This window comes from Aplysia californica, unplaced genomic scaffold (genome assembly GCF_000002075.1).
Source record: "Aplysia californica isolate F4 #8 unplaced genomic scaffold, AplCal3.0 scaffold00240, whole genome shotgun sequence".
In the NCBI taxonomy this organism is placed as follows: Eukaryota; Metazoa; Mollusca; class Gastropoda; order Aplysiida; family Aplysiidae; genus Aplysia; species Aplysia californica.
This window is the reverse complement of record NW_004797510.1, coordinates 666,319-679,928: the sequence shown is the minus strand read 5'-3', so window position 1 is coordinate 679,928 and position 13,610 is coordinate 666,319. Positions and strand designations below refer to the sequence as shown.

The 13,610-nt window shown below is 40.5% G+C and overlaps 1 protein-coding gene across 4 annotated transcripts in view; it reads right to left on the bottom strand.

Annotated features, from left to right (window-relative positions):
• Positions 1-6,713: 6,713 nt before the first annotated feature.
• Positions 6,714-13,610, bottom strand: part of LOC101856739 (mitochondrial ribonuclease P protein 1 homolog) — an 18,143-nt gene continuing 11,246 nt past the window's right edge. For all 4 annotated transcript variants that reach the window (XM_005100209.2, XM_005100210.3, XM_005100211.3 and 1 more), the window contains exon 7: positions 6,714-7,784. In XM_005100209.2, coding sequence (XP_005100266.1) covers positions 7,652-7,784 — 133 coding nt within the window. In that variant the 3' untranslated portion in view covers positions 6,714-7,651. The remainder of the gene's footprint in view (positions 7,785-13,610) is intronic.

The following is a 13,610-nucleotide window of genomic DNA, read 5'->3' as shown; positions in this document are numbered from 1 at the left end:
CCCCCCTCTCTCTCTCACTCTTTCTCCCTCTCTTTCACACACACACACTCTCACAAATGTTCATAGTCATAACCTTAGCGGAAAATAGACAACTACTATAGTCCACAAGACCAAATTTCCAAACGCATACAATTTTTTTTACGTGATAACCGTACAACAAGTAGGCCTTCTGTATTTTTTTAAATTTTCCACGATGCGACTACACTGATTTATTTTCCATAACAAGTTTGGAAGAGTAATTTGTCACGACGCGGTGGATCAGGCTTTCGTCAACTTTTGGGCATGTGGAGTTACTGGTTTCATCTTAAACCTTGTTTATTTGTCTTGCTTTACTTTAGATGAAAAAACAAAAACAAAACAAAAACACCCATCTATCTTGAATAGAAGTCGAGAAATCTGTGATTGAAAGAGGTGGGGTTTGCCTGGTGTCAGATTCAGAGGTATAATTACCGAGAAAATGACCGCCTAAGTTTGTGTGACTTCCAAAGCCTAAGTGTCTTTGGACACTTCAAATTAATTTTTTTGTGCCTTAGAAAAAAGGATGAGAGATAGGGCCTTTATACACATAATTGTTTGATAGAAAAGGAGCAAAGTGCACGAGAGCACCCATATCCAGGTTGGACCAACACCAATCTTGACAATGCAGCATACAAAGCTATCCATGAGATAAAATACCAACCTCTGTCTTCCCAAAGTGCAATAAAAGGATACCTGAACGTGAAAGAAAGTCTTTGTCCCCCTCCCACACATCCTCACCCCAGTCCCCTTTCCTTTCTCAATGACACACAAACAGTAAACGGTGTCGATGGTGTAGTGTTCGATCCTTCTCCGCCACACGCAGGACATACTGTAGTCTTAGAAAGGCTGCAGAATGAGCCAGGAGCCCACAGGAGAGGGCAAAGGAGGTGAGTTGTTTTAGTTTTTGTAGAGGTTTTACGGCGCTCGCAACTGCATAAGGTCATATGAGCGCCAGAAGATTAGAGGTGTAACAAGAGAGTAACAAACATAAAAAGAAGAAGGGGAGATAAGGACGATAGATGTTTGATAAAAAAAAGGAGCAAACCACACCAGAGCACCCGCCAACACCTACAAAAGGAGGTGAGGGGTGAGGGCAGAAAGTGGAGACGAAAGCAGACGACATAACATTTTTAGAGAGGAGGAAAGAATGTGAAAGGAGAAACTTTTTAGTTTTTAGAGAAGAAAATTTTCCAGTCCCTATCCGGTATCGAACCCGCGACCTATTGAATGAGACTGAGAGGCGAACCTCTAGGCCACGAAAACCCCCAGCAAGAGACTCAATCCCGAGTGAGGAGATTTTTGAAGAGTATCTCGGGCTTTCCACTAGGATTTAATAATAAAATATATCTCTCAGCCCAGGTTGGCCCCCACAGGCAAGGTCAAGGAAGTCCCCTAAACAATGATTTTAAATTGTGTCCATGGGGTCGTAAAAACATGATACAAACTGTAACAAACTCCCTCTCCCACATGCAAAGCACCCCAGTGTCTTGTGTAAACAAATACACAGTAGTGAGTTCAGAGACTTCTGTGACATCCTAGGATTGTTTTTTTTTTTTTGGGGGGGGGGGGGGTTCAGTATTGAATGTAGATTAGGTGTTTTTAAGCCCAACTCGACACTATTTAGAACATTTAATATTTTGGAGGTGGGCTTCTACCCTGCCTGTCAGGGACAACCCGAGCTAAGACTTACTAAGACCCAGATACAATGGCCAAGCAGAAAGAGAGATACTTCATACAAATTCTCCCACTCAGAAATTGAACTCAAGTCTTCTGCATGCAATAGCAAAGCACCTAATCGCTACACTTCAGATGCCGGTAGACACCTGTATGAGCATTCATAAATATGAATCAGCTTTGTGCACCACCAATAATTTTACAGTAAACAGCAAGCCACTTCCATATAAATATTTCCAAATTCAAAACCATCTAAAATCCCAATACGTATCAGAACAGACCTTGTGGGACATAACGAACATCACATAGTAAAATGCTTTTCAACTTCAACCTTGTCCTGTCTCAAGTTTTCAATTCATGTAACAAGTCTAACTGAATGAAGTTTTATTTTTCTTCACATATTATTTAGGGAGTGCTTATTTAGGCCACATATGGCCTAAATAAGGTAAGGGAGGGGGGTTTAGCTTATTTGGGCCTCAGTGTGGCCTAAATAAGGTAAGGGAGGGGGGTTTAGCTTATTTAGGCCACACATGCTCAAACTACCGGGGCACACCCTTTTCAGGCAACTGAGTTCGTTCCACTTTCATAATGGTGCACCCTTCTCATTTAGTACAGTTTTGTCTCAGTGTACAACTTATATATATATATATCATAATGAATATTGTAAGAACAAAGCACGATACGCAAAATTTTGCTCAACCCCAAAGGTTTGAATGAGGGCCAGATTTTTCCTTCATGGAGGGGCAAAATCTAGGCTGCCATTTTGGCACACTTTGGTCAAGTGAAAAGGTCAAATCCTCCGAATGGACTTCCGGGTCAAATTTGGGGTATAAAAAGTGTGTCCACAACGTGGCTGAGTCAAAGTTACACTATCTTTGGCTGGGTGGCACTCTCTCGTACTGTCTCGTAGTAGTACATCCCTCGTACAGTCTCGTAGTAGTACATGTAGATCTAGTAGTAGTAGTAGTAGCAAAGATCGTGTAGAGAATCTTTGGTAGTAGATTCTATCTAGTAGGCAGTTTAGTGAATGTGCACGCGGCACGGCGAATCGGCCTCGATAAGCCCCGTAGACCTTTGTGATCGGCCACGAAGCCTCGTGTTTTGATGGGTCTAAACAACTTAGTGTTAATCGCACTGCCACATCCGACAGGCCTACATCTTTTTAAAAGGAAAAGAAAGGTCATCAAAATGGTTGAATTTGCGTGAAAATCGATTCGGTAGAACTGGAACTATTAAAATTTGCTTCTGAAAACTAACAAGTTACAAGGCCATTTTTAAAACTCGATGAAATAAAAACTACTGGCTGTATTATTCTGTATAAGTTATGAAACTTCAGGACGTATTATTATTTTCCAACATCTTTTGACGCCTTAGCTGTAGAGGTTGAAGTTTTCACAACACTAATAGATCTAGTAATAGGGCTTTCCGCAAAAAAAAAAATGAATGCATAGATCTACAAAAGCCAAACCACCGAATCAACCGGTCAGCGACCCGGGCACCCCACTCTCCCCTGAACACTGTGATAACGTGTTGCTTCGGTATAATTATTCAACTATTAATACGTGCGACTATGGCAATTGGGATGTACTGACTGATAAAGGGATTCACAGTTTTGTTTTTATTTTACCATATATTTGACTTTAATAGTGCAGGTGATAGCTAGATCTAGGTTCCCTGTCTAGAATCAGTAGTAGCAGGCCTATGCTAGAAGCAGCCAGAGAGCCTACAACTGCTAGATCTAGATCTAACTCATTGCTATGCCTTTGGGCTTTGGAATTGAAATAAAACGAATTGCACAGTTCTAGTTACTTTTAGATTCAGCAACTAACTGTATTTCCAGAGTTAATAATAACAAATCTCACCATAACAATCACTTTTACTATTATTAGAATAATTAGATCCAACTTTTTTTTCTAAAATCTGTTTTGCGCAAACTTAAGACTTTCTCTACTAATCTACTTGTAGAGCACAGAATTTGCATTGTAAGCCTCTGCTCAGTCTTTTACTTTTAAGTATATATATACATAATAAAATACGTTTAGATCTAGATCTATATAATCATTTTATTTTATTTTCTGGATATTTTTAAAACTCTTTTTTTTTTTAACATGTCATAAAGTCAAATTGTGCCTTTTCTTTGATAAGAATAGCATTAGCAGTGGACTTTTTAGACAGTGAGTCTCTTATTCAATTTTTTTTTTAAATATGCTAATCAATGAAAATTGCAAATTGATAATAGTATAGTCCTGTAGAGGATAGGTGGACTCCGGGGTCTGCATAGCGGAATACTAGGTTTTAGGGTGTGAACCCCGAAGTCACCGTAGTGAAATAAGGTTTGGTTTAAGTAAGGATTGGTGGACCCCGGGGTCAACGTAGTGATAAATAAGCAGGTTTAAGGTGGACCCCGGGGCTCGGGGTCTATCTAGCAAAATACTAGGTTTTAGGACAGGTGGACCCCGGGGTCACCGTAGTGAAATAAGTAGATTCTCTAGGTTTCTTTAAAGATCGTTGGACCCCGGGGTCATCGTAGTGAAATAAGTAGGTTTTTAAAAGGATTGGTGGACCCCGGAGTCACCATAGCCGTAGAAGAATAAGAAGGTTTAATTAAGGATTGGTGGACCCCCGGGACACCGTGATTAAACCTACTTATTTTACTACGGTGACTGCATGGCCCACCTATTCTAAAACTTAACTAGTATTTCGTTAGGTAGACCCTGGGGTCCACCTTTAACCTACCTTTTTCACTACGTTGACTCTAGGGTCCACCAATCTTTAATATCAAACCTAGATCTACGTGTACTTATTTCACTACGTTGACCCCGGGGTCCACCAATCCTTATTAAACCTAGATCTACTTATAATTTCACTACGATGACCACGGGCTCCGCCAGTCCTACTATAAAATAAACTGAGATCTATTTATTTCACTATGTTGACGCCGGGGTCCACCGATCCTTAGTTAAACCTAGATCTACTTATTTCACTCCGCTGACTCCGGGGTTCACATCCTAAAACAGCATTTTGTTAGGTAGACCCCGGGGTCCACCTATCCTTTTGGGGCTAGATAGACCCCGTGGTCCGCCTATCCACTTCCTTGATAATAACTGAAAAACATGCCAGTTGTCATGAATAGTGAAGAAAAATGTGAAAAAAAAGATAATGAGGTAGACTATAATTTGTCCAAAAAAATGCAAGTGCAAGTGAAGATCATAAGATAATTTTGTTATTTTCTGGTCATCTTTTCACGGTTTATAAAATGTTCCAGTGGGCCTACTACTAGATCTATGTCTCTGAAGAACATTTTACTTGACTTTATTAGCTTTTTTCATGTACTTGAAAGCATAGAATATACTAGTTTCACACAAATGTATGCACAATACCTTGAAAAAGAAAGATAAGGTCATTGTTGTTGTTGTTTTTTAACCCAATCCGTTTTACGTTGAGAAAAGCGCTAAAAACAAGTTTAAAATTTTAAAGAATGCCCATAATATTAGGAATCCGAAATTACTACCTTGATCTAGTTTTTCTTACTCTTTAATAACCATGAGCTGTTAAGAAAAAAAGAGAATGATATAGGATTTGTCTAAATATGACCATTAGTATTAGCATTATAAAGATATTGCCCATTTTGTCCAATTAAATCCTTGCAGGTAAAATCACCATGTACTGCACCTCAATAAGCACAAAAAGAATATTTCTGTGACTTTGTATAAAGGTGCTTTGTAGTTGAGTTCTATGTAAAATTCTCAACAAAATAATGTACATTTGGACCGTACAACTGAGATAGACACTCATGTACACAATAACATTCACACATTGCACACCTACACACATACAAACACACTATTGCATTTACTCTCTCTCTCTAGATCTCTCTCTCACCACAACCACACACAAAACAAACACATACTCACACACACACAGACACACAACTCTTACCCTTGGTCCACTTATCATTTAGTATCATCCTCTATTTTGAAATAATCCACCGCACTAAATAAAAAGATCAGTAGAATTAGAATCTCGACCTTCCGAATCCATGGTTAGTTCAAGAAACCTACCATATGATGTGGCCTAAATAAGATAAGGGAGGGGGGTTTAGCTTATTTGGGCCTCAGTGTGGCCTAAATAAGGTAAGGGAGGGGGGTTTAGCTTATTTAGGCCACAGTGTGGCCTAAATAAGGTCACCCTATTATTTAAGGTGCTTTCAAGACCTTTTCAATATTGATTATTACATGGTTTTATAAAAAAAAACCACAACAACTTTCTTTTACGCACATGAACCGTTAATTTTTACTGAGGGACAGGAACTGGATGGATCCACAAAAAATGCCCACCCCCACCCCATCTTTTCCCCAACATTCAAAAGAATCATGAATCATAGACCTCTTGTGGTCTAGAGCTATGGTATTAGCCTCTCATTCAATAGGTCCTGGGTTCGAAACCTGACAGCGACGGAAAGTTTACTTCTCTAAAAAATGTTCTCCTTTCACCTCCTTTCCAGCTCTCTAACTCTAACCATGTTCTGTCATCTGCTTTCATCTCCACTTTCTGCTCTCCTGACTCTTTCTGCAGCCTTAATTCTAATGCTACTCCTTGGCTCCTTCTTGCATGTACTGCAGTCTTTCAGACACTATCTTGATCTTAGGGTAGGTAAGATCCAACATATAGCCTTCTTGGATACGGGCGAAAAATCCCAGAGGTGCAGGGTGCAAGTTGTGTATGTTAAAGATCTCTTGGTGGTCCAAAAAGGAGAAGAGTAGGCTCCAGCCGTCACCCGGGACAAAATTCAAAATAAATTCTTACTGCGCTCATATTACCTTAGGCACTTAGTTGCGAGCGCCGTAGAACACCTACAAAAAAAAAAAAGAGGAAAAAAAGAAAAAAAAAGAATCATACACAAACACAAATACAGCATAGAAATTGGACCTCACCTGAACGTTGTCTCTGACAAACAAGACTTATAACAAAAAGAACAATAAATGCTTAAAAATCATCCATCGTAAAAATTACAGGCCAAGTACACTTCAGAATGAGAGTTTATTGTTTTATATTATATCCTATAAAACATCATTGTGATAAAACTATAAAAACAGAAATATTACTGCTTGATATGAACAGCTGGAGGTCATAATCAATGCAACTTTACATCAGAAATCCCATAAAGAAATTCTACTTCATCAAACGCATATATACCACCAGATGTATTTTTAAAAACCCTCATTAAACATGTAAAGTGTAGTGTAATAACTCGGTCATCTTTGCATAATAATACACACTATAACAGTTGAATTTTAAGAAGCTGTAAAGTTTTGTGTTTTACTCAATTTTAGTTCTTATTTTAAAAAACTTCATGTTTTTTGAAAATGTTGGTCCATTTTCTTCAAATTCACAAATTTGATATGCCCTGGTTGAATTTTTTTGGGTTCAGTTTCTTGCAAAAATTGCTGAGTAAAATTACAGAGCTATTGCCCTTTAAATTCATCCTTTATTCATTTTTTTTGGTAAACCACTGTGTGTATCATGTACATGTACTATCAGCAGTTAACAAAATGTAAATAGCACAACATAACTTCTTTACACAACACCAGGTTATTTTACAAACAATTATTGTTCTCTACTTGAGTTTTGCAAGTCATCCTCATCAAGTTAGTCAGCTAATCTAGGAATAGTGGCATGCTTGCGGGTGGTTGGAAGGTCTGGTGTGGTTTGCTCCTTCTGAGCTGTAGTTTCATTTTTCATAGAATGGCCCAAATTATATCAAGGTCCAGGTTTCAAAATATTAATCAAGGGTGTTTCATATTCATGAGTAACACCTATAAAAAAAAGACTGCAGACGGTAATTTGTAGGCCGCAATCCTAAAGAAGAACACAGCTGTACAAAACAAGATTCAATCCAGAAAGCAGATTTTTACTCTCATTTCTTCTAAAAGTACAGGTAAGTTTTTCCTGAGTTGTTCTACCGATCCCTTGCTGTTCGCTTTCTCTTGGGTATGAACTGAAATGCCTCATCCCATGATTTGCCCTTTTTCACTGACAGAAGAATTTTGATCATCTGATCCAGGGTTAAGTCCTTGCCTCCTGACACCCATCTGAAAAAAACCCCAAACTAGCATCATTTATAGAACAATAAACATGGCAAACAAAAAGCCCATTTTCCTTTGCATTGAAATTAGAGAACAAATGTTTCCTAAAATGAAGAGCAACATATCAACTAGGACGTCAATTTTATCATTTCAATACAACTGACAGAAAACATCAAATGAGCAACTAACACAATGAACTACAACTCATCTATGAGAGCCTCAAATGAAACAGAGGAGTGGAGAACCATAAATGTTAATGTCTGCTTCCGACATGACATATGATGATACCATTGACAAGAAACATATTTAGAAAAAATTCAATTTTATTGAACAAAAAATCAAAAACAAAAACAGCTGTGTGGAGGGGAAGAGGGGGGGGGGGGGGGGGGTTGGTGGTGGTGGTGATCATTGTTTATGGTGGATACAATTTTTCCCCCAAAAAGCTCTGCTGAAGTGTAAAGTCCAGGCGCGGTTCGTTAACTGGGCAAGACCGGCAGAGCCGGTCACTTTTAGTCAGCTGTAGTGGGCACGAGATTGCCTGCTGATGAAAGTTCTTATTCAGTTTCAAGTAAATCCAAATTAATACATTTATCAACATGATTCAAAGAGCACTTTCCCTATAGAAATACGCTCAAAGAGACAATACAGGCTCGCCGATGTGTTGTCGCACCCCATAAAGTCTTCCTAAATCCCAGTTCATCTCGCTGGCTCACAAAGTTATTACCAGCTGTGCTGTCACGATGCACGCCTTCGTATCGCGCTTTCAGTGGTGATGTCATCCAGCCTGGCGTATTAAGCAATTGTCCTCAGAGTGGAAAGAGACCGCATGAAGATCACCTTTCTTGCCAATTTGGCTCTTCCGTTGCTTACACAGGATAAGACTGTCTTGAACAGTACATATTATAATTTTATCAGTAATCACGTACATGTACAGTGGAACTCAGATTCAGCAAAGTCGTTCGGCCTGACCTTCAATTTAGTTGAATCCGAGTGTTCGTATAGCAAACATACGGTTTTTGTGTTGATCCAGGCACCGAGCAAGTAATGTATATAATTATAACGTACAGCAGTGTCCACGAAAACCGAACACGAAAATCACGAATTCTCGGGTATCTCGAACATTATGCTCGGTCCCGTTTTAGTCCCTATGTTTTCTTTGCATTGACTATACGGAGTTCCTGAACACTCAACACTCGAATCTTGAACAAATCCACTTCCCATTATCAACTAAAGACCCGGCTTTACAGCCTTTCTGGCTGCGGGTAGATGTTTGTTATTGTTACAGCCAACACGTGGTCCTTGTCTCATCACGAGAGGCTGGAGGAAGGGGGTTTGGGGAGTGAAGGTGACCGCACCGCATGACTGGCTTGCCATACGAGTAATCATGATGAGAGATGTGCGCGGTGCGAATGGCAAAAAGCGCAACTTTCTGTAAGCCAATGAAATGAGAGGAAAGGAATGACGTATGAGTCGGCTGTGCACACGTGAGATTTTCTGCGGTCCACTTTCATTCATCTTTTTGCTTTCACGCCGTCTCAGGTTCATCAAGGGAGCTAACCATGTTAAATGTTTAAATATTCTTTTTTTTTTTTTTACCTCCCTTGCTTTTCTCTCTATTTCTTTGTTTGGGGCTTTCACGAACATGACGAATTACAGAAATTTCAAACACTATTTCCAATCCCCGATGAATTCGAGTTACCCGTGTTTAACTGTATTTGACTTTTTCAATCAAAAGCAGTTTGGTTTCAAATGAGAGGCATTTTCGTTTCTTTAAGGCCATACGAAAGAAATGCTGGAAAATTCCAGGAAAATATACTGAACCTTACAAAGCACGCACTGTGCAAAAGGGCTGATTCGTTCAAATGCCTGTTTGTGTCATCTATCATCTATACTTTAATATACTGTTTGCCAAACAATTATGTTGCTGTGTAGAGCCTTGCATACAACAACATTTAATTCCACTATCCAGCGTGCAATTCATTACTGTACGTAGATCTATCATGTCAAGACTAGCTTATCATTGTGATATTGATCAGTGGCCGGGGAAAATAAAGCTGTGACATGTTTGTATCTCTACTGACGTTCCACGTCCAGACTGCTTGGGTCCCCCCCCCCCCCAATCCCTAGACACATGCACACAGTCACACGTGTTATGTGTGCTGGCCACTCATCCGACCTCGACACACACTAGATTTCTAAGATATAAATGTGCGTGCTAACAATGTATGTGAGGGTGTGAAAGAAGGCCGTTGACAGGTCACATAATACATGAACAATAGTCTAAGCGAATAATGGTTCATGATGCATGTACTATGAATGGTTTCCAGGAATAATAAGGTTCGTTGCGGTAGAACTATGAGAGAAGCCATGTCAGTGGGGGCTGTTCACCCTGCAAGCCACTTCGTTGAATCCGAGCTTGCTCATTTATGCGTTGAATCCGAGTTATTTTTATTGATTTTTATGAATAAATAAAACGGGGAATCCTACACCTTTTGTTGAATCCGAGTTCCACTGTACTGTCATGATGGCTCATATCTTTATCGCTAATTGAATTTTGAGACACCCATGATTCTGTTTGGTGTTCTGTTCACCGCTTACTTCCTGTTACAGCCTTACCTGGCCCCAAAAAGCACACCCGGTGAGTTGGTGGTTTAGCCAGTCTTTGCAAATAGCAAGAATTTTAACGGAGGTGAGAGTCGAGGGCTGACTAGCGAACAGCACTTAGCAGCAGTCAGTAAGGACCACCGATCCTCCCCCCTCCCTTTTTTCCTCTTCTTTGTTCTCACCTCCAGCCCAACTCTGTGCTCTAAAATCAGTATTTGACATAGTTTCTCGCTTAAAACAGTGCACTGAGAATAGCGATTGGAAATTGATGTGTGTTTGTTTTATTCATTGCGTATGCATTAAGTGTACTGTAGGCCTATTGTTTCGGATTCTACCTAGACTTGGTCTGCTTGGGACAGCATCAGTGGTGTGGTATCAACTTGATTCTATGTTTCTTCAGACTACTACAAATCAGCTCGTTAACATTATCATTATGTACATCAGGGATGCCACTCAACTTTTTTTTAAATAGCTGAAAATCCATGTGCCACGGTCTCGCTAACATATGAATATCAATTTGAAACCCAAAGGGTGTACTTACTTACTACCCATTACGCCATCTGGAGTTTAGGGCAGCAACAAAGGATCTCCAGCTCTGTCTGTTTAGGGCCATCTTGGTCAGCGTTCCCCACGAATGATTCCAGGACTTCATTTCAGACTCTACTGTGCGTCTCCAGGTTACTTTGGGTCTGCCCCTTTTGCGATGTCCTTCGGGTGTCTTGTGGAGGGCAGTCTTCACAATAGAGTCTGGTTCTCTTCTCACAACATGTCCAATCCATCTCCATCTTCTCCCTTTTATTATGGTGGTCATGTCCTCTTGCTTACATTTATGTAACAGATCTGTGTTGGAGATCTTGTCGGGCCAGAAGACTCTGAGGATTTGGTGTAAGCTGGTTGTATGAAAGGAAGATAGCTTGGCTCGGTCATGATCAGTCATCCTCCAGCATTCAGCTCCATATAGGAGTATGGATAGTACACAGCTGTTATACAGCCGTAACTTGGTTTGTATACTAAATTGTTCTGACTTCCAGATGTTGATCAAGCTTCTGTGTACAGATCTTGCCTTGCCGAGTCTGTTCATGATGTCTTCCTTTGTGCCGCCGTCAGTTTTGATTATGCTGCCTAGGTAGGTAAATGTGTTTGTTATAGGGAGGTCTGTGTTATTCACCCTAATCAGTGTTGGGGAGCCTATATTCAGTGTCATCACTTCTGTCTTCTTCTGGCTTATTCTTAACCCAATCTGGCATCCGTATTTGTGGTGTAGATTTGCTTTTTCCCTGCATGTGCTGGTTGGTATGGGAGAGTAGTGCAAGGTCGTCGGCAAAGTCAAGATCCTCGAGGGTGGAGAAGACGGTCCACTTTATGCCTCTTGATGTATCCTCTGTTGTTTTCCTCATGACCCAGTCAATGGCCAGGTTGAACAGAATTGCTGACATGTTGCATCCTTGTCTAACTCCTGTCTTTACCTCAAAATAAGTGGTACTGTTTCCAACAACGCACTTGAAGTTTTGGTAGAAGTTTTGATGACCTCTACTATCTTGCAAGGGATTCTATAATATCGTAGAATGTACCAAAGACTTTCTCTATGCACACTGTCGAATGCTTTTTCCAAATCAACGAAGTTGACATAAAGTTGTCTCTGCCATTCCGTGCACTGTTCTATTATGTTGTGGAGGGCAAATATCTGATCTGTGCATCTTCTTTCTTTGCTGAATCCTGCCTGTTCTTTTCTTAAGCAGCTGTCCACGGCATCCGACATCCGGTTAATAATAATCTTGGCCAGAATCTAGCTGGGAACTGATAGCAACGTGATACCTCTCCAGTTGTTGCAGTCTCTAGGAGCTCCTTTCTTTGGTACTTTAACAATGACTCCAGTGCTCCAGTCCTCGAGAATCTGCTCTCCCTCCCATATGGTTTTGAATAGTGGATGAAGAATGGTGGAGGTCAGTTCTGGGTCTACTTTAAACAATTCAGCATTCAGGTTGTCAATTCCTGGAGATTTTCTTGATTTCAGGCTCTTGACAGCTTCTACAATCTCGTGTTTCTGTGGTGGGTCAGAGCTGATATCCAGATCCAAGGTAGCTTCCTGTATGTCTGGGGTGTCCTCAGGTGGAGGTTGGTTTAGGACTTCCTTGAAGTGTTCTGTCCAGCGTGCTTCTTGTTCCTTCTCGATTGTCAGCAGCTTGCCAGCCTGTCTTTGATTGGTCCACTCATTCCACCGTGGAACTTGCCACATATTATTCTTGTGATCTTGTATACGTTGCCTTGTTCACCTTTAGCAGCTGCCTCCTCTGCCTCAGTTGCCAACTTTTCCATGGCTTCTCTTTTGTCCTTCTTGACCAGTCTTTTAACTTTCTGGCAAGCTTCCTTGTAATCCTCTGCGTACTTCTCCTGTAGCCGTATCGACTTAACTGCAAGCTGTCTTTTCTTTATTTCTCTCCGTTCTTCAATAGTATTCCAAGTTCCTTGCTGTGTCCATTCTTTTTCTTGACACCAAGACATGTCTTACTGCTCACTGTGTAGGCCTCAACAACATGCTTCCATTGGGTATTGACTTCATCTGTATTAGGGGTGGTTTCTTTCAGGTCTTGGAGAGCTTGAAATCGATTCTTTAGTTCTAGTCGGAAGGTAGATCTCACATTGCCATCACTGAGCTTGTGAACATTAAATCGTGTCTTTTTCGCCTCCCTGGTGAAAGTTTTCTTCAGCTTGAGTTTTATTCTTGCCGTCACTAAATGGTGATCGCTGCTGACATCTGCTTCTCTTCTGACTTTCACATCCTGTAGGGAACGTCTCCACATTCCTCCTATCATAATGTGGTCAATCTGGTTCTTGTCCCGGCCATTTGGAGAATTCCAGGTCAGTTTGTGGATTGTACGGTGTGGAAAGAGGGTTCCGCCTATCACCAAGTTGTGTACAAAGGGTGTACAAAGAGAGAAATGACAAACAAACGTAAGCAATGGGTGTCTTCGTTTTTCCGTTATTTGAACATTTGGCACAAGTTGTGTGTGAGGGGTTTTTTCTTGTTTTTTTTTTCAACCATAGATTCTATCTCGATCTCAATAACGGAATAGCAGATCAGGATCAAAATACCGGAAATACCGGAAAAAAGCGGAAAAGTGGCATCCCTGGTACATACATAAGAATTTTTAGTGGAAGGGGACCAGGTTCCCAAGGGCTGTAGGTGAATTTGTGTGTGTGTTGATTTTGTGAAAAAAAAGGAGGAAG